General features: G+C 41.5%; 1 protein-coding gene across 4 annotated transcripts in view; it reads right to left on the minus strand.

The window, feature by feature from the left end:
- PTPN21 (protein tyrosine phosphatase non-receptor type 21) overlaps positions 1-26,848 on the minus strand; it is a 71,793-nt gene that overhangs the window by 17,944 nt on the left and 27,001 nt on the right. For all 4 annotated transcript variants that reach the window (XM_073895703.1, XM_073895705.1, XM_073895706.1 and 1 more), the window contains exons 3-10: positions 24,112-24,281; positions 17,925-18,022; positions 15,986-16,053; positions 15,147-15,217; positions 13,389-13,476; positions 12,897-12,985; positions 10,337-10,424; positions 9,558-9,637 (exon numbers count right to left, since the gene is read on the minus strand). In XM_073895703.1, the coding sequence (XP_073751804.1) occupies positions 9,558-9,637; positions 10,337-10,424; positions 12,897-12,985; positions 13,389-13,476; positions 15,147-15,217; positions 15,986-16,053; positions 17,925-18,022; positions 24,112-24,281 (752 nt within the window). The remainder of the gene's footprint in view (positions 1-9,557; positions 9,638-10,336; positions 10,425-12,896; positions 12,986-13,388; positions 13,477-15,146; positions 15,218-15,985; positions 16,054-17,924; positions 18,023-24,111; positions 24,282-26,848) is intronic.

The following is a 26,848-nucleotide window of genomic DNA, read 5'->3' on the forward strand; positions in this document are numbered from 1 at the left end:
TTCCTAATTCTGCCAAAATAAATTAATAAGAAGGTAAAATAATAAATCTACTAAAGCAAAAAGAAGACAAACTAATCCAGCCATATATCAGAGAAAAGGAGACTCTGTCCTCACTTGGGGCCTCCACCCTCTATGGCTGCCCAGACTCCTCCACCCACACTCCAGGGTTTGAGCCTCTTCACACAGCAACATCTGCCTTAACTATCGGAGGGTGGGCAGGTCTATCTTTTCCTGGGCTATCCAGGTAAAACCTCTGGAATGAGAATATGCAGAGAGGAAAAGCAGCAGGGCTTGATCACCCACAAACATCCCAGGTAAGCAAGACTCAGTGCAAATACATCTCTCCTGTGGGCCTGGGTCAGCACTGACCACCTCCATTGACAGTCCTGAGGTCACGGTGACCATCAACTGCCAGCCCAGAAGCCTGAAGCAATGGGAGATGCCTTTAGTTAAAATCCTTTTAACCACACATTACAAACATAATCAAGAAATAAGTTTATAACTTTGGTAACTTAAGAATCTGGATTTCCCGTAAGGAACTAAGTTAGAGAAAGCAAACAAGTAGATTTGGTTCAGTGGGCCAATGGTAAACCTATTTACTTTTCTTTGCAAGAAACTTCTCTCAGATTGGTTTCAAATGTATTTTTTAGAAAGCAATAAAGGGTGCGTGGGTGGCTTAGTTGGTCGTGAGTTCAGGTTCCACACTGGGCTCCATGCTGGGTGTGGAGGTGACTTCAACAACAACAACAACAAACAACAAAGAAAGCAATGAGAATATTAAGGAGTGTGGACTAACATTTTTCAGATAAATTGAGATTTTAAACTATTCCCATCAAGTTCCATCTTTGAATAAATAATTACATCAAAAAGGAACAAGAGACAAAACAGCTCGTGTAATTTTACCACTTTTAAACAAAGGCAGGATTTTTTTGTTCTTGTGTGCAGTTTATTGCAGATAAAATCTAGGAACCTAAACACACAGGATTCTTGGCTTTGTTGATGACTTAGGTAATTTTCCCCAAGTGCTTTTTCTCCCCTTTTCCTCCCTTTTCTTTTTAAGAGAGTGACAGAGAGAGCATGTGCACGCATGTGCTTGGGGTGGGGGTGGGGGCAGAGGGAGAAGGAAAGAGAATCGCAGGCAGGCTCCAAGCCCAGCGGGGAGCCCAACGCAGGGCTCAGTCTCACCACCCTGAGATCATGACCTGAGCCAAAATCAAGAGTGATCAACCAAAATCAATTAGGTGCTCAACTGACTGAGCCACCCAGGCACCCCCCCCCAAATTTTTTTTAAAGTAAGCTCTATTCCCAACATGGGGCGTGAACTCGTGAGTCGCATGCTCTACCGACTGAGCCAGCCAGGCACCCGTCAAAGCACTTAAAAAAAAAAAAAAATTTTACCATCTGTTCCTGGCTCATGAGCTTATGTGACACATAAATACTAATTACAAAAATATTTTGTGACTTTTGGTCATAGTTTCTAAGGACTAATTACTAGAAAATCCAGAATCACAAAGTGAACACTCAACCTGTTTAATCAGCACATGTACCATAGTATCAATCCTCACATCTCCTAAATTAACATGATTCTTAGCATTCTAAACACTAGTACCTTATTTTTTAAGATTTTATTTATTTATTTGTCAGAGAGAGAGATCGTGCAGAGCAGGGGGAGGGGCAGAGGGAGAATCAGTCTCCCTGCTGAGCAAGGAGCCCAATGTGGGACTCGATCCTGGGACTCCAGGATCATGACCTGAGCTGAAGGCAGACACTTAACCAACTGAGCCACCCAGGCGTCCCCAACTAGTACCTTATGTTCAAAACCTGAAAATTAGCTTATTTTGAGAAGACCTGAGATAAAATAAAACTAGTGCTTATCATTTCTGATTAAAAATGATCACCAAATACTGGGCTTGAATGAAACTAGGTTGGTATTGCCTCAGTAACAGAGTGTTAGAATAAGGGAACATAAGAGCAATCTGAAAAATGGCCTACCCCAGAATAAAAACTGATTATATGATAAAGGTGATAATCCAGCTCAGCAGAGAGAAGATAGGTTATTGGTACAATGGACCATTTATAAGAAGTTCAAGTCTCATAGCCTCATATAATGCCACATAAGAAAGTGCATAGCAGATGGATTTAAAAATTAAAAATTTAAATATGAAGTCATAAGTGAACTTACAGAAAATATAAGTGAATACTTCTATTATATATCATAGGCTGAAGATAATAGCTAAACCCAAAAGTAATAATAGAAATTACAAAGAAAAAAAACTGAGTGCGTATCAGGAACTTAACATCAGGTGACTACAATTTGTTTTACTAGGTGACCTTTTTTAATTAAACGCTTTTTGAAATAATTTCCTTTCATCATCAAAATGTGTTGAGGTTATTGCTAAAGAGTAAGTGTCTCTATTCCCAAGAACATTTCATCTCCCAGAACTTATGTTACTCAACAATAGCAAAATGGATGATAATTCTATTAAGCCTGTAGCGATCAGTGAAGCTCTATGGGTCCTAATTGAGGCCTCTTTGGTGGTGGGAGGTGGGATGGTGCACCAGGTACTCTAGTTTTGTTAACCACTCCTTAACTGTACGTTAAAACAGTCATTAAAATCAGTGTCCGGAATGTGAAGGCATCATTTTGTAGCCTTGAGGTTTACTTTGCTGCTGCTTATTCTCCATCGTCAGAGCTAGGCTGAAGCAAAACTGGGACCTTTGAAATTTATATTTAGTCCAAAAGGACTGAACTTTTAAATTACTAAAATTCAACAGGCACCTGGGTGGCTCAGTCAGTTGGGCGGCCAACTAATGATTTCATGTCAGGTCATGATGTCAGAATTGTGAGATCCAGCCCCGCATCGGGCTCTGCACTGGGCAGGGGGCCTGCTTAAGAGTCTCTCCTCCACCCTCTAAGCTTCTCTGCCTCATGCTCGCACGTGTGCTCTCTCTCTCTAAAAATAAAAAATAATAAGGTACTATATATTCAAAATTCAGAAATGAGAAGGAAAGGCGCCACAGAGTAATACTCCAACATGTCCAGACTTGCCCAGCCGGGGGCAAAAATAAAACTTAAATGTGTCAAACACAGAATCCAAAGATGCAGAGCTTAGAAGCAGAGGCAGTAACTCCCACATGCACTATCTATTTCGGCAGCATCCAGTGCGGGGGCACCACTGTCCACTGCAGAGGCCACTTCTTACTAAACACAAACAAACTAACACGTCTTTCTCCTGCCAGATGGCTCCGCTAGGCAGCCTCGCCATCGGTTCTAATACCCATCTCCTCCTTCTTCCTGCCACTGTTCTTGTAACTGCAGCTTACGAGGGAGACCAGTTAGCCTAAACCTAGCAGACAAGACCAAATGGTCTAACTGCTGGTGGGTGTTTTCCAGACTTTCTGGGCAGTTACTATGTTGATGGGTGCTGCTAAAAACGAGACAGCTGAAGAACTCTTAGGAACAAAATCACTGGAATGTGTGCCCTGGAGAAAACAAAAGAGTAAAGGCTGCTAGCCCCAGTAAAATAAGTATGACTTCTACTGAAACAGTGCTAAGGACGGAAAATGATTATCTCACGGAATCTGAACCCCAACACCAGAAGGGATGCCAGTTACTCTCCTGATTTTACAGAGGAAGAAACTGATAGGTAGGTTAAGGAAACTGCTCTTGGTCACATGACCAGGAAGTAGCAGAACGGGCACTGGAATCAGGCCTGTCCGTCGGATTACTGAGCACAGGCTCCTAACAGTCCATTATTTGTTGACCCCTTCCCCGGCCCCGGATGATCTGTAAGCTCCATGGGGGCAAGAGGACATAATGGTATCACTGGTGCCCGGCACACAAAGAAGGCCTCAAATGTTTGTTGAGCAAACAAGTGACACAGTGAGGACGGAAGCAGATGCTAATTACTGAGCATTTACAGTGAAGCTATTTCTAAGAGCTATTTCAATTTTGCTTTGTGGGCTTCTTTTCTCACAGATTTATAGCTAGTGAAGAGGAGATTTTGATGAACAAAAAAATGTACTGGATGGTGGAAATACCTAGAAAACGTTGGTCTCAATGACCTTCTCTGATGGGACAGGGCTACTCTATCTCCTTCCAGGCCTCCTCCAGTCCCTGTATTTTTTTTTTTAAGATTTATTTATTTATTTTAGAAAGAGTATGAGTGAGAGAGTGGTTGGGGGAGGGGCAGAGGGAGACAAGCAGACTCCCCACTGAGCGGGGACCCCACCCCCACCCCCAACACGGGGCTCCATCCCAGGACTCTGAGATCATGACCCGAGCCGAAATTGTGAGCCAGACGCTCAACTGATTGAGCCACTCATGCACCCCTCCTCTGGTCTCTTTAAATCCTGCAGTGGGGCTAGGAGAAGGGGCAGCCCCATCCCCTTCCAGGAAGGGCCTTCTCCCGTTAGTGTTCAGGTCAGAGTCTCCACAACACAAGTGGGCACACACCAACCCTCTCACCTGCCGGTGACTGCAATTCAGCTTTCCCTCTAGATAAAAGTCCCTTGGAACCTTGATCACATGGCTCTGCAAATTCGGGGAATACTGTCCTCACCAAGATTCTGTTTCTCTCCCAGTCTTTTTGTCATGTAAACGAGAGGCTGATTACAGCAGGACCAATTCTGGGGTTTGGAAGAAATTATTTGACAAAACAGACTGACCTTATCTCTTGTAATTCCTAAGCTAACCCTAAAGGAATATTAACATTCTTCTTCTCACATTTTTAAGGCTTGAGTGACATAAAAAGATGACTCTGTTATTTAGAGTACCTTGTTTAAAAGTGGAGGGAGGGGGCAAGATTTATGATAGGTCATGTCTTTCTATAAAATCTAAAATATAGTCATCTGGGTCAAGTTTGGATGAGTCACACAAGGCCACCCCAAACACCACTGAATTACATAACAGGACTGAGAGGTGGTGGAGAGGACACTCTAAGAGCAAAGTCCTCCTTCTATACAAGCAGAACCCTCTCCCTGAGCCACCAGGCGCCCCAGGCTGACCCAGTCATCCAGAATCCACTGTCCAATTTCAGGCCTGTTACAGTTCCATTAAATGCCCATCACACTGTAAAATGACCCATCTGGACTGTGAGAACAAATCTACCAATATTCTAGGATCACTGTATTAAATGTGACTGAACAGTCTAGGTTGAGAGCCTTAAAAAAAAAAATGACCATAAAATGTAAAGCTATTTTTAGTTTTATCACCCATCAAAACATTAAAGGCTAAGAATTCATTTACTTCACCTGAGAACAAGTGCTAATGGCGAAATAAATTAGTTTCCCACAGAATGCAGCAGGTGTCCTCCATCATAAATAATTACACAGGAATAGCTCATGGATATGGACTTCCTTAATCTACTGGATGTACAGATTAAAAACAAAATGTAGAAAATAGCCTTTTAAACCTAACTATTGCACTTTTGAAACTCTTGTGTTTTTTCTTTTTTTTTTTTTTTTAAGATTTTATTTATTTGAGAGAGAGAGAAAGAGAGCAGAAGTGGGGGTGGGGGGAGAGGCAGAGGGAGAGGGAGAAAAGCAGGCTCCCCGCTGAACACATGGGGCCAAGTGGGGCTCAATCCCAGGACTCTGAGATCATGACCTGAGTTTAGTCAGCCGCTTAACTGGCAGCCACCCAGGTGCCCCCTGTGTTTTCTTTATGTAGACATATGTAACTGAAGACCATAATAATGTAGTTTTATTTCTATTTAGCAAGAAACAGCAATATTACAAAGTTAGATTTCTACAACAGAATTGATTTCTTTTCCATCTGAACTTTAAAATCATTAGTAGATGGTGATTTGCCAAAAAAAAAAAACTCCTTTAAAAAAGGCATCGGGGCGAATAGGTGGCTCAGTCGTTAAGCGTCTGCCTTCAGCTCAGGTCATGATCCCAGGGTCCTGGGATCGAGCCCCGCATCGGGCTCCCCGCTTGGCGGGAAGCCTGCTTCTCCCTCTCTCTTTCTCCCTCTGCTTCTGCCCCTGCTCATGCTTTCTCTGTCTCTCAAATAAATAAATAAATCAAATCTTTAAAAAAAAAAAAAGGCATTGACCACCAACCAATATGGATGCCTACTGTAAAGAGATGATGTTTTGCAGTCTATTCAAAATGATTGCTTTGATTCTCCATTATTTTCCAGAAGAGGGAGGGTTCCACCCTATGATGACTCTCAAACTTATGAAAAGGCTGTGCTCCTCCAGAGTGCATATCTACTGCTTGAATCTCAGAACGCTGCTTCTGCACAGAACTAAGGTCACACGTGCTCAGGTAACCAGGCCAGCCCAGGAGAGCCCCAAATGTGACTGGCCTGGACTCCTGGCACCACTGAATCTGGCCACCAGGGGAAGCACGTTCTGACACAAACACGCTCAGACCTGTGAGCTCAGCGCGCAGCCAGCAGAGAAGGCTTCCCGTATCCACAAAGAAAGCAGGGCTCCCTCCTCCCCGTCGGGTCAGTTAGCGCCTTCTCAAATCCCATCAGCAGACCAGTGGACGCAGAGAAAAGCATGGTCGGGGGTTACTCAGAGAGGAGAAGAGAACTGGGACCTACGGGCTCATCCCGGGCTGGTTCTCCTGTAGGGTCACCCCCGGTCACTTCCTTTTCTTTCAGGAGTCCCAAAGATGGGTCTGCCCTTTGCACGGTTATTCCTAACCAGTTTTATTTCACACTTTGGGGTACCTATAAAAAAACAGAAAGCACTTCCATAGACTTTCCTCTTCCTTCTTGGCCTGAAGGGAAAATGTTCTCTTCAGATTTTTTTTTTTCCAATTTACAATCAGTGGTAAAAGGAAATCAACAAGGAGCAAACGGGCTCTTTCTTCTCCCCTCTGACACCCGTCACCATCTCACTCAGGCTTCCACCATTCACTAAGCCTTGGGTGCCAGGCGGCCCGCCGGCCACTGGGGCGCTAGCAGACAAGCCAGAAAAGCCAGGTTCGCATAGGACAGCAGGTCTGAACCACGCCAGTGGCCTAGCCTTGGGGGGTGGGGAGCGCTGGCTGCACGGCAGGACCGCGACACTGCAGGCCTCTATGTCCCCACGCCTTCATCTACAAAAGGGCAGGAGGAATTGTACCAAACCGGGCTACTGTAAAGAGGAAAGGAGATAAAAGCTCTCCGCATAATGCTTGGCACAGAGAAAGTATCTACCGAATCAGAATCATTATTATGCAAGTGGTAGGAAACAACCAGTACTTTGAGAATGGTACCAAGGACAAAGCAAACTAAATGTGTGGTGGCCGCCAGGACGGCCGCACTTAAACTGGATCAGGACAAACAACGAAGAGCCTGCCAGAGACGGGGACAGAGAGCATTCCAGCAAAGCCTGGGGCTGTGAGACGCTTCAGCGTTGTGAGGACTATGGGCTCTGGGGCCAGGATCAAGCGTCAGCTGCACAGATGAGCCCAGAGGAGGATCACAGGAGTCTTGCACTTCATGCTGTAGCTAAGAAGGGTGCGGAAAGGCACAGGCTCAAATGTGGTTCTGAGCTATAACTTTGGGTAAAGTGCTACATCTTTTGCTCATCCATCCAGAAAACTGGCTGGAGCCAGGTGAGATGGGGCAGGGGAGCCAGATGGGAGGCAGCTGCAGTGGGCGAGATGAGAGAGAACAGCTTAAAAGAACGTTGTGGGGATGGAGCGCAAGACTTCCGAGTCTCAGTGCAGATGCCACTCTGCTGGGAAGCCTTTCCTGGCGTGGCAGTTCTGGGTTAAGAACCCTTCTCCTAAGGGCTCCTACAGCACCACAGACATCCCCAATCAGACCTCTTAACATGCGTTCCTTCAACAAATTCAGAAGGCCTACTGCGGCCCAGCCCCTTGCTCAGCACCAGGAACACAGGAGTTAACCAGTGTCTGCCCTTTGCATTGCTGTGGTGCCTACCTGCTGAGAAGAGATGGAGGCAGTAAACAAGTAAGGAAACAAATACACAAAGTCAGCGGGGCCAAGTCCTATGAAAAAGAATAAATCAGGGCAAGGGGATAAAGAGAGACAGGCAGTGGGCAGGGAGGGAGTACCCAAGGCAGCCAGGGTACCTCTGATCAGACAACGGATGCAGTGGGAGAATGAGGCATGGGAAGGAAGAGCATTTCAGGCCGGGAAGTGGCAAGCACAGCGTCCCTGAGGGCAGAACATGTTCACAGACGGGAAAGGATCCTAGTGTGGCTGGGACAGGGTGAGCAGGAGGAGGGTATAAAGGAAACAAGGTGGGAACCAGGCAAGGACCAGATCTCGGATGGTTTTTTTGTACTTTTTTTTTTTGTACTTTTAAGCATGATGAAATGCCAGTGCAGGGTTTCAAGGGCTAGAGGATCTGACCCATATTCAACTAAGACCAGTCTGACTGACATATGGAAAGCAAGGTATAGGCAGGGCAGGCGCGGACATAGGGAGAGCGTCAGAAGGCTCCCGCCATCCTACAGCTGAGAAACACTGGCGGCTTGGCATGAGGTTGTTAGCAGAGGGGGTGGTAAAAGTGGTCAGATTTCAGATACATTTTGAAGGCAGAGCTTGCTGATGAATTGGATGTGTGATGAAAGAAACAAGAATCAAAATGGAATTAAGTAGGCCTGGGGCCTGGGCAACTGTGTGAATATGGAGTGCTGCCATTCATGGAATGGGAAAGAATAGGGAAGAAGCAGATTTGGGGGCAGGCAAAGGAAGAGAGCGTCAAGTTTGGGTTTTGGCATATCACATCTGAGATGCCTCTTAGGTCCCCAAATGGAGATGTCAATAGGCAGTCGGCTGTGCTCAGGGAGAAGACTGAGCTAGAAATAAAACCGGATGCACTATTTGTAAACCTGAATCAATGTGAATGAGGAAGGTGTGGAAGAGGTCTGAGGACTAAACCAGCAAAGCTGACTGAGAAGAAACAGCCTAGAAAGAGGAAAAGCAGGACGGTGGGGTCCTGGCAGATGACGAGCAGCAGGGTGCAGGAAGGGAGGGGTGACCAGAGGTGTCCATGTGTGACAGCTAGGGGAAGCAGGGTGGGAGGAAGGAGAGAGAGCAAGCATATACGACTCCTATGCAGAAATGTGCCCTATAGGAGAGCAGAGATAATGGAGCCCTGGCTGGATGGCGTGTGGAGTGAAGGACAAGTGTTTCGAGATGGGCAATTTTATTACAGCATGTCTGTATGCTGATGGGAATGATCCAGCACAAAGCGGGAAACCCATGGGGACCAAGAACAATGTACATTAGGAAGAAAAGGTATGCTTCAAACGGCTTGACAAGCTGAATAATCTTTAATTACTCAAGATGCTGATTAAAAAAGAACATTCTCTTTTTAACTTTCAAGAGTTAAAGATTTTAGTAAATAGGTAAAGAAAATCTTAGAGGCATATATCTGTAGTTATTAGAAGTTGTTCTGAAGGTAAAATGAAAATATTTTTGAGAGCTATTTTAACATGAAAAAGCAAAGAGTTTGTGTTAGTAATGTCATAAAACTGTTCTTTTCTACAAAATTTGCCTTTCTAGAGGATACCATACAGCTCAAGATAAAAATGTCTAACCTCATTATTTTCTACCATTTCCATGAACAGGCTATACTCACAGGCTGCACTGATTTAGTCTGTAGAATTTGTGTCGCGCAACACAGAGTCTCCACACGTACTTTGCGGTTTCCATGTCTTCCTAGCAAATGAAATATTGCACAAAGTAAATGAAAACACATTTACAACTTAATGCAGAGTTTGAGGACAAGACACAATTGGGGGATATATTACATCAAAGTCACTTTTAACACACTGCGATTCTTTCATTTTCTAATGCTGTGCCTATCATATGAATGCCATAATTAGGATTTAAATTATGAAGACCAAAAACAAAAACAAAAAACACTCTTCTAAGGTTGTGACTCTTACACAGAACTGTTTCAAAGTGACGTGGAGATTTTAAAATTATGAAAATATCAACTTTTATTTTGACAAAGATAGGCAAAGACAATTTGAAACAAAACATTTCAGTCAGTGACCTAATATTGCCTTTATCAAGAGAGCAAAAGTGAGTGTGAAATAGTATTTCTACAGAGCCTTTCCTTAGCAATGGAAATTAAGGTATTAGTACTTATTTTCTCCCCTATTTAGTCCCTTTAATTTAAAAATCATCATACCACATAGTATTTATCCAAGGACTCATTCATTCAACAGCATTTACTGAGCAACTACTTTTTGCCAAGGGCTATTAAGCAAAATGTTATAAAATTTTACGTTTTATATAAGGATTAAGTATTACAATTTTAATGCCACCTCCCTCCCCCAACACGCACACAGAAATGCTAACTTGTTAACTTTTAGGAAAAACATTCCATGCAGATTCCTAATGTTTACTCACAGTTTGAAACTGGATGGTCTCCTCTTTATTGGCCAGCTCTAATGCAAAGAAGGACTTATTGTGGGACATGTTGGCAATATCATGCCACCTAAAACACAACAAATAGAAAAGAGCAATGTGAGTTCTATCTAGAAGATAGAACATATGATTTTTCCTTCTCAAGCTTGAGGTGTCAAGTTAACATTTGTTAATCATTTTAGAAAGAAAACAGTTGTTTTAATCAGCTGACATGCATCTTCTCATTGAAGTGACAATAGCTAGTCGCAAAAAGTAAATGCGCGTAGACTAAGTGAAGGCAAAGAGTACTTAAAAATGTAAGATCTCTTTATCCTCATTTGCCAGATTGGTTGGATCAAAGATCCCTATCTTAGCTGGTTGTCAATGCCTCCTTCATTCATTTAACAAACATCTTCAAGGGCACCCATTATTAGCAATGCCAGAAACTGTGTTAGGTTCCCAGGATACTAAGATCAGTGAGGCACAGTACAGTGCTTCCCTCAAAGGGACACAGTTGGAGGGTGGGAGAGAGAGGAGAGAGAGGCAAGCAAGTATCATTGAGTTTTGCAGGTATACAAGGCAAAAGTGAGGCACAAAGGTGGAGGACGGGGTCTCTGAAAAGCGTCAGGGTGAAGAGTAAGTTCAAATGCCAGGAACCCAAAGAGTGAACGACTCCGGATGAGTTCACTGGGATTCAAACTCCTATCTTATATTTTCTAACTGTACTTAACCACGTTTAGATTTTGTATATTAATATTTTATTTTATTACATAACTATATAATTTTATGAAGGGGAATGGTCTGAAAGAAAAATTTTACCCGTCTTTCTCCATTACGATTTACTTATTTTAAATTTATTTAAATAAATAAAATTAATTTGCAGTGATTCAATGTTCATTGTGGGTTTTTTTTTCTTTAAGATTTTATTTTTAAGTAAGCTCTATATCCAACATGGGTCTCGGACTTACAGCCCAAGATCAAGAGTTGCATGCTCTACCGACTGAACCAGCCAGGTGCCACTTAATGTTTAATTGTTAAACCTAAAGGTTATCAGTGAGACAGAAGCTGGCTGGTTGCCTCCAGTTTTCATGTGGCCCTTTGGGCACCATCAGTGCTGCCCTTCTGGTGCAGTCCAGAACCTTCTCTGCCTCCTGTCCCCCAACTCACACGTTGGGAAGACTTAAATGAGCAGCTTAGGGCCATGAGAGCAACTGCCAAGGAGGAGTACTGCCCAACCCAGGCAATATGGTCTAGGAGTCGGTGTCTGCTCCCCAAGCCAGGCACACTCTCCATGGTCATAATCGCCATGGAGAATTCAGAGCCCCAAAGGCAGTAGTAAAGCAAAAGAAATGAAGAAATGTCAGCTTAGAAAAAAAAAAATCTTCAAAGGAAAAACCAGTTCTCAAGAAGAAATAGGATGGTTTTTAGAGGGCCTGAGGAGTGGGGAAGTAAATTCCTTTTCATAAAAGAAGCTATTTAACACAGTGGTTAAAAGCTTTAATTGGAGTTCTTGGTTATGCCAGTTAGTAACTGGTGACCTGAAGCAAATCACTTAATTTTCCAAGTCTCAGTGATCCCATGTGGAAAAGGGTGGTCGTAGCCTCTGCTCAGAGTTGTGAAGATCATACGAGAAAACATACAGAGAGCACTCAGCACAAGCACATGATAAATACAAAGGAACCCAGAACCAAAAATGGTATAACGTTTTACTACTCTAAAAAAACAATATAAACTTTTAATTTTTCATCAAGAATAGAATCAAAGTAAATAGACTCTTGGAGTAAAATTGGAAATATTTCTATGAAATGACACTTTGGATTTTCTAGGGTATGGACTTTAAGGAATGAAAAGGCGGGGATTGAGCAACATCGTCCAATTTGCTATCTTTAAGATATAATTTGGAACCCAGAAATTTAAACCACCTGAAATTTCATTGTTTGGGGTCGGCCACTATTAGCATATTGCTATAGATCCTCCCTTTTTGTCTTTCTCACTACATACATTCTAAGATTTCCACAAATGACTAGTATCACAGTTTTACAATCAGGAAAAAAAAATGAACATTATACAAAAGTATCTGAACTTCACTTAACCAAAAAGAAAGAAAGGAAAAGAAAAGAAGAGAAGAGAGGAGAAAAAAGAAAAGAGAAAAAGAAATTTGCTTAGACGCTGGGATTTTAGGAATTTTGGTACATAACTAGAGTCAGAGAAAGGCCCAGATTTTCAACAAAGAGAAAGTCCTAGAAGGTAGAGCTGAAATTAAAAACTCACATCAAAACAAAGAATGGCCTCCATATGGCAAGAAAAGGTTCACACACTTTTAAGCATTTCCTAAGCAGGCCATCATTGCAAGCATTGTTTCCCACACATTTGGTTTTAAAGAAAGGGGCTCATGAAAGAACCACTGTAGTCGGGGATAAGTTATTTTATTCTAGGAAGGGCATCCTTCCATTTCCTACTGAGACCCTGGGAGAGATTTGTGGGCCATATTACTAGTATAGGTACTAAAAACTGTCACCGGGAGGAGCCACCGGAAGTGCACAGGAGGATGTAAGAAAAGTACCTAAATATCACAGGAGGCCTTCCATTCTTGTGTTTCACAAAGATCCCTTCAAGACATGCTCCAATGGATATGTCACTGCCTTGGCTATCCTGGAAGGAGAAAGCACAGAGAGCAGCAGTCTGGCAGCAGGTGCCTGAGAGGTGTGACAACCACACCCAGCTCCCTGGGCTGGGTTCCCAGACAAAAGATGCTCAGAAGATCTACACCGGAGGGCAAAGTCTGAACAGTATCAAGGAATCACCTTGTTAATAGCTATGAAAATAGGAAGCGTTGGGCTCCTTAAGGAACTAGACTTCAAGAGCATTTCACAGAACAAACTGCAAAACAGGAATGTTTTACTGTGAAATTTTGGTCACAGGATCTCCGCTTTCAAGTTTCCAGACTTCCGCACATCTCCCGCCTCGTCACAGCAGGGTGTCCCTGGGCCTCCCCACTGTCCTCTCAGAGCTCCTGACATTAATCTGGAGAACCCCGGCTCTGCGCCATGCTCACCTTTGCAGGGTAGCTCTCTTCTCCGTAGCCATCCATTCTCTCTACCTCCTGCATGTACAGCATTTCCGCATCAGGAGCGGTGAGCCTTCTGCAACCCAAGAAATGGGAGATTGATCACCAAACCAGAAAGGGAAAAAAAGAACAAAAGGCTATTCTAAAAAGCTACATATCAATTTGGCATTAGACATTTACAAATATTTCAAGTTCTGAAGCATCTGAAATTCGTTATACCAACCCATCAACATAGACTGAAAACCAGCTACGTGCACAGCACTGTGCTAAACCCTGAGGGTTAGTCATAAGGATCCTCTCCCTGAACTTCAGGCAGGCAAGAGGGACACGGAGAATAAAAATCCCTAAAAAATCTTCACTGAAAGCTGGAATTCTTTCTAAGCCATTCAGTAATTGCTCATTATCTAAAATATCAGGCATTACTAAGCATTGTGTGCTAAATGTCAAATGACCGGTGCAGGAAATAAGGGTTAAAAGACTGTAAATTACGAGGATGGGTAGGAAGGCCGTGCGGGTAAAGAAGGTGCTCAACTGCATGGAGACTCGCCTCCCTGGCCTCATCCTCTGCTGCTCCCCCAAAGCCACAAGGCAGCCCACACTGCAACCAAGCCATGATGTTCCCTCATGCCTCTGGGCCTCTGTGCATGCTCATCCCTCTTCCTGGCACATCTGTCATTCACCCGTGCACCTGATCAATCCCTAACATCCTCAAAGAGTCGGCCTATGTTGTCCTGTGATTGCTCTGAGTGTAAGTCAGATGCCCCTGCTCTGTGCAGACCCACCACATTCTATGCACACCTCCCCCACTGCACTCATCTCACATTGTTAGTTTATAATTACTATCCCAATGGGTCATCCTGCCTGCTCTTTAGACTTCAAAGCAGGGAATACATTCTTTGATGGCAGGGAAGTGTTCTATTTATCTTCGTGCCACAGCATCCAGCCTCATACAGAATAGTAGTACTGAACTATCTTTTTATTTTTTTTTAAGATTTTATTTATTTAAGGATATAATCAGATAGACCTGGGCTCAAATCCCAGCTCTGCCACAGGTAACTATGGGCAAGTGATTTAGTCCTTTTGAGCTTGGTTTTTCCAATCTGTAAGAAGAGAATATCATTTATCTTAAAGAGTGGTTATAAGAACGTAATGACATCGAAAGTACTTGGAACCCTGTGGTACTTGTTTTAGAGGAAGACCCAGCATTCTCTGGGGGAGGATTTTTCTTACAGAAGGCACAACAGATGCACTACCAAAGAAAGTCATCACCGACCCAGATGCAGGGGTCAGGGCAATAAGCACCACGTGGGGCTCTTGGCACAGATTCCCCCAGAAGACTGAGATGCATCATCCAAAGGTGTACCAAGGCGGGGGGGGAGGGGTGCTATATGTGCTGCACGGTCAAAGAAAACAAGTCTCCCTGCTCTTGCATTAACCCACACGGACTACACACGTTACCACCAAAACCTTTAACGGAGGAGTGAAGAAGTGGCGCCCTTCCCCAACCGGCGGCTTTCACTTTTCTCTGCTTCCTCATTGGTAAACATGGCTACTAAGTGAGCTGATAGGGGAAGCGCCCGGGGCAGCCCCTAGAGCACCATGAGTGTGCCACGCTGCTGGCGACCCACAGTCACAGTCCCAGCTACGGCAGCGGTAAAGTGCCAAGTGTCGCTGTGTCAATACACAGTTCACGGTCAAACCAGCTTCGCTTCCGTACTCTCGCCATTTCTTATTTCTTAGTGTTACCTGTATTTCTGATGCAGTAAGGCCACTTTCTGGGTTGCTTCTTCCAATACTTTTTCATCTTGTAACCACCCCTGAAGAAAACACACTGCAGTAAGTATGGCAACAAGCTACTGACTGTTAGTGGCTCTTACCACTCTCGGGCAAAATTCGGACTAGTATCGGTATGTGGAAGATTTGCTTAAGTATGTGATCATGATCTTGCTAAGGAATGAAGTAGCTTCTGCTCAGGACCCAAAACACCTGCCCTGCCTTCTCAGTTCATCCCAGAGAAAGTTCCAGCTGAGTTATGTCAGGTCGGTAACGCCCATCAGCCAGTTCCGAGCCCAGCACATGTCGGGCACTGCCTGGCTGGCGGTGTACACCCAGAAGAGCATTGTACCCCGCTCCCTTCGTTGTTCCAATGCGGTTTTCCTGTCAGTCACACCCATAGTGACTTTAAAAAGCAGACAGCACTGTCCTTTTGCCCTCTACTTTTTACACTGCTACTGAGAAGCCGAACTCATTCCCACATAACTGTAAGGTTTTGAGCCTTCAGGTAAAAGCAAAACCTCTGTGTGGTTGCTCAGAAGTTGGAAGTGAATCCCTCTCTCAGACCCAAACACAAAACAAACCTCTCTGGCTGCAGCCCAGGGACTGCACACCCTTCCTTTTCTGTGGGTTACAAAGACCAGTGAGACTACAAGGAGGGAAGCATTTACACTTGAGTTGTTTCTAAGAGGCAAATGATTTTTTAACTCTTCCAGCCTAGTAAGTCTACCATATGGACTTCATTGCAGGCGATATTAAGGTTATGGAAATAAACTATTTATAAAAAGCCCAATGTCAAAAGAAGTTCTTACCACAGGAAACAAGGCAAATTTCTGAAGAAAGTCCTGGGACTCATACTGATCAAAGTCACCAAAATCAGCTATACAAAATGACAAATATTCATGTCAATTATATTTAATTTGCACAGGAAAACATGCACAACTAAATTCAATATGCAGTATATAGACGGTATGCTTATGATTTAGAAGTCAAATGTGCCTTACAGCTATAAAGTGTGTATTTTATTTTTTTTTTTTAAAGATTTTATTTATTTATTCATGATAGAGAGAGAGAGAGAGGCAGAGGGAGAAGCAGGCTCCCAAGGAGCAGGGAGCCCGATGCGGGACTCGATCCCAGCAGTCTGGGATCATGACCTGAGCCGAAGGCAGACGCTTAACCATCTGAGCCACCCAGGCGCCCTAAAGTGTGTATTTTAAAAAGTCTTTTTAAAAATATTAATTAGGTAGATTCATGTGTCTTGACTTGGAAAAATGCCTACTAATAAAGTGAAAAAATAAGTTACAAACTATATGTATTATGATCTCATTTCTAATAATTAACAATGAAACAAAACATACTCTATAATCACATGTTCTTACTTATGCACAGGAAGATGTCAGGAAGAAACCAAACTGTTCATAGCAGTGATCACCTCTAGGGAATGGAATCAGATCACTTGAAGATGTTACAGCAAGATGTATTTGTTTAGAGATTTTTCGTTGTTTAAAAAAAAAAAATGATAGCTCAGCAAAGACCTTATGAAAAGCTCTTAAAGCCAATGATTCTTCTGATTAAGTTTCAATTTCCAAGATTAAATGCCAGTTATCATTTGAAATAATGCCCCATCAGAAGTCATCCCAAAGTATATACATACATGTAAATACATATTGACTAGACATGAAAAATAACAGAACCAAGTAATTCAAAATTACTTGTAAAATGCAAAACTTTACCTATTATGATTGACAATGCTCTATAATCCAGGACAAGTGCATAAGAAACCAAATAAATGGTGTACGCTTAGAGTATAAGTGAACAGAAGGGCACCTGTGTGGCTCAGTCAGTTAAGTGCCCAACTCTTGATTTCAGGTCAGGTGATGATCTTGGGGCCCTGGGATCGAGCCCTGCATCAGGCTCCACACTCAGCAGGGAGTGTGCTTAAGGATTCTCTCCCTCTGTCCCTCCCCACCCCTCTCTCCGCAAAAATAAATAAGTAAATCATTAAAGGAAAAAATAGTATAAGTAAAGATAACTTTATCAACCTCATTGTTTGATCTTTCTTCCTAAAATATTAGTTAGCTATAGATCATCCCTGAACTAGAGGAATACATATTATCAAATGCTGTGTGTGTGTGTGTGTGTGTGTGTGTGTGTGTTTTCTCTAATTTTGGTCTGTTTGCTCTATTGACATACGCTAACATGCTTAACCTTTTGAAGTCTCTTATTTCACAGAAGTAATCCAAATTCATTTTTTCCTACAAGAAAACTAATTTCGCTAACACATAAACACTATTATAGAAACAGTAACTTGAAGAGTCCCTTGCTGTTTTTGTTATAACACACATTTTTTTTTTTTAAGATTTTATTTATCCATTTGAGAGAGAAAGAGAGTAAGGGGGAAAGAAGAGTGTGAGAGTACATGAGTGGTGGGGTGGGGTGGGGCAGAGGGAGAGGGAGAAGCAGAGTCTCCACTGAGCAGGGAGCCAGATGAGGGGCTCAATCTCCCAGAACTCCAGGATCATGACCTGAGCTGAAGGCAGACACTTAAAAGGACTGAGTCACGCTGGTGCCCCAAAACACTTTTTTTTTTAAGATCTTTATTTTTTTAAGTTATGTCCACACACAACATGGGGCTCAAGAGATCTGAGATCAAGAGTCGCATGCTCCACCGACTGAGGCAGCCAGGCACCCTTGTTATAACACACATCTTAATCTCATATATGTATTACATTATCAATTACCATTATTTACCTTGAACAGCTAAGCCTGCTAGCTGAATTGCTTGTTCTAATGTACAAGGAATGTTTCCTTCCAAGATATCTTTCTTCAGCTGCAGATAATACTGATACCTACAAAAAAATGTCAATTTTAAAAAGTCAATATTAATATTACCTCCAGTGGAGACACAATGCATTTTACAGTAATTCAGTAGAGGAGCATAAACTAGTCAAAGAAAACCTTAACCCCAGATGGCTTCAAAAAATGACAAGAATGCCCTTGACCATATCTATGCCTACACACACATACATGGGCACGCGCGTGGGCGCGCGCGCGCGCGCACACACACACACACACACACACAATGTAATCAATTTGTTGAGTCCCTTATCCTTAACTGTAGTTATTTCAAAGCTACAACCACCTAGAAGACAACTGCAACTGGTCACCTTTCTAGTGCCCTGTAAGACAGTTCCTACATTTTGTTCTCTTCAGTTGGAGAAACAGAGAATCCATGGCTAATCTTTACTTTAAAAACTCTGACTAGTAACCCGGTAATACAAGACTTTGGTAGAAATTACTTGTTCTGATGGAGGTTCCCTAGCCCTAGAAAGTAAAGCCAAGAGAAAACGCTTCCTGATATTTCAAACCAGGCTTATATTAAAATATTTTTTGATGAACTCTCCAAAAGAAGAGCTGCTATGATGCTTTCTTAATATTCTTGTAATGTGGGTTTACTTCTGTTTACACTTTCAACATCTAGGGCACGAGTTACCAGCACAAGCTTTTGTCAAGCAGATCTGGTTAAATTCCAGCTCCCCAATGTAGCATGTTGAATGAACTTGGGCAAATCATAATCTGTGGCTTTAAATGATCACCAGTAAAAGAGGGGTACGATCACCCCTTCACAAGATGGAACATATTAAGCAGTCAGCAGTGTTTCATCTGTATCTACTCCATTCTGACAAAGCTCTACAGTGACTTAATGCTGCCTTCCTTTTATTTATTCATTTAACCTATAATTACTAGGGCCTGCTATGCATCAAGCATTGCGCTAGATGCTGGGGATACAATGTTGGATGAAGATCCACCACCTCTCTGCCTGTATTGTCGATAGAGCCATCTTGAATCCAGGTTCTCTCCCAGGTTTGGCATCTGTGAAGTACAACCTAGTCACCATTTGTATTTGAATTCCCCTTGGAGCCCATCCCTTTCATCATTTCATAGGTTTCCTAACATCATCCTCTTTTATTTTAGCTAGCTCTGAGGTCTCCATTCTTCATTACCCAAAAACCTGACCAAAACACCATCCATTCAGATGAGAACTTAGATCCAGCTGATGCCCTTCTGCCTGCTAGTAGCGGAACCCATAGATTTCCCTCAGATGAGAAGCAGGACGCTGGTAGCTCTGGGATCTAGTCAAAGAAGAAAACTTCACACCTTCTACGAGGCAGCTCCTTTCAGAAGCCTATTTAAAGAAGGTTGTATTGAGAGAAGTCTATCTCTTGAACACACCATCCACATACACCACTGGAAATATATTCTAGGTTCTTTCCTTAAACCAAATCACTGGAAAGCAACATACTGGACCAAATTAACTTAGTCTTCCACAGAAATGTGGTTTTGTTTTGTTTTTTTGCTTTGCATTACAATTTTTTATTGTAAGAGTTGATTCCTCCATAGTTGCTCTAAATTGTTCATTCCTGTTCAATGTCTTTTACATAAATCCCACCTGAAAATTTCCTTTTAAATGATACACCAAGAAAATCTGTCATGTTTGCAAACTGATATGCTTTTTATCAGATAATGGATGATGGGACTCAGAATATTCCTTCTTTTGCCTTGAGTGCCATGAAGCTCAGAGCTAGAATCCAGGCACAGGCACAGTGTTTCCCCTCTCGTTACCCTCTTAACCACTGGTCCACCATATAATAGCAGCGACCTGAACTGATGAGGCACTGAAACTCAGACATGAAGTAATATGCTCAAATCCACAAAGGGAGGCTGAGCTGGAGTGTGAATCCAGGTCAGAATGACTGCAAAGTACATATGTGTAACTGTCACAGATCTCCAGTTAAGGACTTTTCTAGTATTTTTATCCTATCTCTAGTTTTTTTATCCTAGAGTCCATATGAATACAATGGTTGACAGCAAGGACTCAGGAGTCAGCCTGCTTGAGTTTAAATCCCAGCTCCACTACATACTGGCAGTGTGACCTTGGGCAAGATAGTTAGCCTTTCGGTCTTTCCGTGTCTTGGCTTCCTCAACTACAAACTGGACAGTAATACCTACTTTGTAGGATTTGTTGTGAGGATTAAATGAATGATTAAGTATAAAGTGCTTGGAACAGTGCCTGACCTAGAGTAAGAAAGGGAAGTAGTTGCTCTTATTATCTTTCATTGTATTGCCCCTAAAGTCCTTTAGTGGAAGCAAGCAGGGTGTGTATATATATACACATGCATATGTATGTGTATATGTTTATATACATGTATGTGTGTATCCATACGTGTATATATATATGTACGTATTTACTTAAAAGGAAAGGACCAAGAAATTTTACTTCAAAGGTATTATCAGTTTTTTTTTAACACTTTTTGCTAAATTATAATGTGTTGGTGAGGCTAAGGATGGTTTACAAATATGTTTTTTCAATGTTTATTACAAAAAGAATAATTAAAAAACAACACAGCAATAAAATGTAACATGCAAACTTTTATTCCTTACAGTTCTGAATTCAAGAAACTGCACATCTTAATTCTATTTTTTTTTCTAAAGATTTTATTTATTTATTTAAGAGAGAGAGAATGAGAGATAGAGAGCATGAGAGGGAAGAGGGTCAGAGGGAGAAGCAGACTCCCTGCCGAGCAGGGAGTCTGATGTGGGACTCGATCCTAGGACTCCAGGATCATGACATGAGCCGAAGGCAGTCGCCCAACCAACTGAGCCACCCAGGCACCCCACACATCTTAATTCTAAACAAACATTCCATAAATTCGCCCAAAGCCAAATGCTGATTACAACTAAATGGGTAAGTTTTATCTAAATCTTACCAACTTATCAACTTTCTAATATAAAATATTTTTACACAAGAAATATTACATTAAGTAATTGTAATAAATTAGGTTGTCCCATTTTGCCCAAGAGAAATTTCAAATAATATATAAAGAGATACAGTCTCTTTCCTTCACTTGTTTTTCTTAGGCTAGTATTAGAAGGCTAATGTGGAGGTATTGGCATTTTTAAGTTTTATTATGGAACTTTTGAAACATAGAGAACAAGTCTAGTGAACCCACACATCCTTATCATGCAGCCTCAAACATCAACTTGATCCACGCTGTTTCTTCCACCCTCTCTCCTTCCCCACCCAAGGGCTTTACATCAAATCCCAGATATCATAGTACAGCACCTACAAATATTTTAGTATATATCCCTAAAACGTAAGCTTTAAAAGAACACACACACATTTTTAACATACCCAACAAAATGAGCAATAATGCCCTAATGCTACCCAATACCTTGTCCATGTGCAACTGTTGTGATTGCTTCAAAATGTATTTTTTTTTAAAGATTTTATTTTTAAGTAATCTCTACAACCAACATGGGGCTTGAACTTACAACCCCAAGAACAAGAGTCACATGCTCTACCGGCTAAGCCAGCCAGGAGCCCCTCAAAAATGTATTTTTACAGTTAAAAAAAAAAAAAATCAGGGTCTAAACAAGTTCCACAGAGTACATTCGATTGACATTTCTCTCTTAATTTCAAAAAGAAAAACTCCTCCTCTTTATTTTCATGTTACTTGTATTCAAAATGGTGTGATGGGTCATGCAGAAGTCCTCACATTCTGGATTTGTCTGATTGCACTCTTGTAGGGTCATTTAACATGTTCATCTAGTCTGCAATTCTTCCTGTGAACTGTTAGGTTTAGAGCAGTGTTGTCTAACAGAACTTTCTGCAGTGATAAAAGTGATGTCTATCTGTCCTGTCCAATATGTTAGCCATTAGCCACATGCGGCTACTGAGTACTTAAAATGTGGCTAGTGTGACTGAGGAACTGAGAAAGGCCTCGTAAAGGAAGGTGACCTTGCTGAGAGTAGAACCCATTTTACCCTTTTGCTGCCTGGAATACGAATATAATAGCGAGACCTCCAGAATTCTTTGACAATGAGATTCCCTAACACAAGGAAAGAACATGCTGAGGAGGGTGGAACAGTAAGAAAGAGCATGGGTCCCTGAAGACTTTGTGGAGCATGGCTGACCTCTGGGCTTCCTTTAAGAAATGAAAGATATTTAGGGTTTTTGGTTATACTAGCCAAACTTAATCCTCACTGGTACAACTTCTCTAACAGGTTCTCTTACACCTCATCGATGTGCACTCCTACTGACTGCAACTACCAGGCCTGTCTCCCTCTCCTTCCTACAGCTAATGCCTTTGTTCAGGTCCACATTCTCGATTAATGTCTAGGTTGTGGCATATACATTCCTAACTGCTCTCCTAAGTATGTATATAGTCTTGCCACCTCTAAGCTGCCTTCCATGATGGGTGAAGTTGGTAAAATACAAATGTCATCTTTCCATTCTGTTAAAATTCGAAAATGTCTTTCCCTGTTGTACCACGACTATGACTAGGACATTCCTATTTTTCAAATCTCCTCTCTCCTCTCCAGGTAATATCTGAAATTTCCAGAAAACATCAGTGACTTTCATTCTCTCCCCTACTCTGCACAAGCTACCCACTCTAACTAGAAAACTCCTAAAGTCAAGCGAAGTCAACTTCTTTTTCTTCCCTGTTCTTATTCCCCGCACCCCACTCCTAGGAATCTAGTGTTTTAATGAAAGCATTTATCATCATAATATACTGTAATTGTTTATTTACATGGGCTGTCAGTTCCACCAGACTCTGAGTAACTCCTCCAGGGTAGGGTTAAAGCCTATTCACTTGAATATTCATCTCCCACAGTAACAAATGTTCTTACATCATCCTGTTATATCTTCAATGAATGTTTAAATAAATGAGTCAGTGATCAGTTACTATTTTTCCTCCCGGGTTCTACTTCTCTCTTCAGTATTTTTCATCTCAGATCAGTTTTATAGTCAGGGTATATTTATCCCTACTACCTGATTCTTGCTTCTTTGGTTTTCGATCTTCTTCTGATAATTAACTGGCCAACTCAGTACTCAAAAAGAATATTACACAAACACAGGGCAGTACCAGGTTCTTACTATCTACAGGGCACTGTGTTAGATATTGTGTGAAAGGTAAAGCTAAGGAAAACAGAGGTTTAAAATCCAAGAAAAAGATAGGATCTGTACACAAACAACTATAAGGAAAGGCTATAACAGCTTCCATCTTAACACAAGTACAAGCGAACTATAGGGCAGTCTGGAGAAGGCAAAGGTCATTCCAGCCTAGGGATCACAGAAACTTCATGGAGGAGGTGCCTTCTGAACTAAAATTCAGAGGAAGAGCAGGATTTCAGTACATAAATAAGAAAGATCTAGGACCCAAAGATGAAAAGGCGTGCGGCATGTTCAGGGCACTGGGAGTAGTCCAGCTTGGCTGAAAAGTAATGTTAAATTGGGTTCAAAAGATAAGGTAATGGTGGATTTGAGAGAACTTGAAAGGCAGACTCCTGGATCCAAATTTTATTCCTAGTTTTGTGTTTTGTCTTCAAGAAAAAAAAAAAACATATAGTTCCTCTATCCCACTCCTTAATCTGATCTTCCCTTTCTGACTTTGTCCCTTCTAAGTGCACTTAGTGGCCTCTTCTTCTACCCTAGACACATTCACCCTCCCACCTATCTACAGAATATACAGCTCCTAGAGCCAGAGAACCAGAAGAACCCTTCTGCACATTTCCCTGAGGAATGAACACAGAATCTGCGACTTTTTAAAATCTCCTCTCTCATTTCAGTGTTACAAAGATCAGAAATAAATCAACAAAAAATTTGAAGAGGACATCACTACAAGAAGAGTTCACAGCCCGGAGAAAACATCATCTTCCCCTTTAATCGCTCCTTTGTGTCTAGTGAAACCATAACTCATGCAACACGCAGTAAAACACTCTGATACACCACATACCACAACCTCCATGTAATAATGTGGCTGCATAAGTGCGCAGGAGGCCCACGTTTAGTCTGATCTTCTGACTTCAACCTTAGTGTCCCCTTTTTCATCTCATCAGATTATTTCCTAAAAACAAAGAACGTGTTATTTCTCACCTGGTAATCTCCTGCTGCAGCTGTGAAACTGAAGGCACATAAAACACCACTCCAAAATAGACGGTCGGTTCCAGTGCATATTTATCCAGCTGCTTCTTGAGAGGTTTTTCCAAATCTACCCACCGGCGCTGATTTTGCTTGTTGTGGTACCAGAGGCTGAAGTAAGTGATCTGGAAAGAGGGAAAATCACTGAAGAAGGCAGAAATGTACAAGAGAATTTCTTTTCTTCTAATTGCTCTGATCCATGACCTGGGACCAAGTGACAGCAGTCTCCTATTGTTTCTCTTCTCAAAAAGGGATACCACCAAAGCCTGAAGAAAAGATGCAAGACCTCTTTCTCTCTCTCTCTCTCTCTATGTATATCTAGATACTCACATGCAGGAAAAAGAGGTGAAGTAAACTACTCTTGCAAACTGCTCCTTGAACTCTGCACAGAAAATGCATTCATGGTCTAGACATCAGAATGTAGCAGGTGCTACACCATCTTACAGTTTTAACAACAAAAAAACATACACTGAACAAACGTTTAGTTTTAAAATTATCAAAATACTAAATGTATAATTGATATTTCATAACTATAATTGGGGTTTTATCTAGAATACTGACTAGACAGTATTAATCCAACTTTTCACTACTCTTGAATTTGGCTTCTATACATAAATTATGTCATGTAAATATTGTAAATTCTAGAAATATAGGTACAACTGCAACTCTTCTTTGCCCCCAAAAGTTTATTAGATACAAATTTAATGCAATCATAACATTATGGAGGTAAATTCTCACACATACACAAAAAGCTCTACATAAAGCAAAAGGATAAGTTTATCAGTTGAAGGTTTAAAAAAATGTCCAGATATTAGCATTTAGATCTCACTCGCTGGTTAATGAAACTGTTTGGGGAAATCGATACTAGCTCTGGGCTTGGTCAACCTGAAAGGTTATTAATGCACTTAAGCATTGAAATGACAGCCTCGGGCCACTGCTGATATTTACTTCAAAATCAGTTTACAGATCAAGGCAACTGGAAAAATTCCCTGCTTTGTTCTGGACCCTAGAGCAACACAGATGAACAGAACTTTCTATGATGATGGAAATATTCTGTCTCCAATACAGCAGCCACCAGCTGCCTGTGACTATCGAGCACCTGGAATGTGGTTAGTATAGCTGAGGAACTAAATATTTAATGTTATTTAATTTTAATTGACTTAAATAGCTGCAAGCATCTAATGGCACTGTATTGGAAAATATAGCTTTAGAGCAACAATAAAATGAGAAATAGTAATATTCAGGCTATAATTTTAATCTGTGATCCTCATTCAAATAAAAAATGATTTTTAATTTACAGGGAAAAAGTAATTATACAAACATACCTTTAATATTCATTTCATCTTACAATTTTGTTACAAGGGAAGTACTATACCTTTAAAATGAGTCTATTAATCAAATAAACTCAACAAAAGTGAGGAACGTGTCCATTTCCCCTTTATAACCAAACAGCCAGAATAGCGCTGGAATTCAACAAATTTTGTTGAAAAAACAAATATTCTCTTGCTTCTTACTTGCTACCGAAGCCATCACATACGAATGAAATATTCTGAACATTTATTATGTACCAGGTTCTGTCCCAAGAATGACAACAATATCATATATTAAATCACCACAACCATCTTATGAAACAGATATTGTGTGTATGTATGAAACACTAAAGCCAGTGTTTGTCTAAGGATTGTCCCTGGACCACTTCTACCAGAATTACCTGGAGAGTTTCTTGAGCTCCACAGAGCTATTCAACTCCCAAGTAATTCCTGTGCCCATTCATGGGTGAAACCATCGCACTACCCCACACTGCCCCTCTAGCGTTATACCAGAGATACTGTATAAACAATCTATCCTCAAAAAGCTGCATAGAAATCACATTTTTTTAAAATCCAAACACTTTAATATAGCAACAAGTCTGAGTCTTACTGTGAATTATTTTCTGAAGTTATAATTATGTTTATAAAATGAATTACATGTTACGTGTAAGGATAGAGTATCTATCACATTTATAGAAAACAGGTACTAATTCCTTCTTTCTTTTGAGCTGCAACGTATGAAAAATCTCATTTAACAAAGAAACTGATGCTTAAAGTCTGAAGTCCTGGGTTTAATTTCTAACTGTCACTTGCTAACTGGGAAGTGGAAAGGTCAATCAGACCAATCCCATTTTCTCAAATGTAAAAGAAGGTAATAATAAGTGTTAGTAATACCTCCTTCACACCTCTATCATGGGAATTCAATGCAAAACTTAAATGAATGCATTTTACCACTAGAAAACCACTGTATTTTTTTTTTTTAGATTTTTATTTTTTTATTTGAGAGAGACAGAGATAGCAAGAGAGAACATGAATGGGGAGGAGAGGGAGAAGCAGGCTCCCTGCTGAGTAGAGAGCCTGATGAGGGCTCAATCCCAGGACCCTGAGGATCATGACCTGAGCTAAAGGCAGATGCTTAACCGACTGAGCCATCCAGGTGCCCCCTAAAAAGATTTATTTATTTATTTTAGAGAGAGCAAGGGCAGAGGATTAGAGGGAGGAGGAGAGAAAATCTCCACCAGACTCCCCGCTGAGCGCAGAGCCAACACAGGACTCATCTCACAACCCTGAGATCATAACCTGAGCTGAAATCAAGAGTCAGACATTTAACCAACTGAGCCATCCAGGTGCCCTGAAAATCATTGTATTTTTATTTTTATTTT

This window comes from Callorhinus ursinus, unplaced genomic scaffold, assembly GCF_003265705.2.
Source record: "Callorhinus ursinus isolate GAN/ISIS: 27379988/994484 unplaced genomic scaffold, GSC_fseal_2.0 scaffold8, whole genome shotgun sequence".
In the NCBI taxonomy this organism is placed as follows: domain Eukaryota; kingdom Metazoa; phylum Chordata; class Mammalia; order Carnivora; family Otariidae; genus Callorhinus; species Callorhinus ursinus.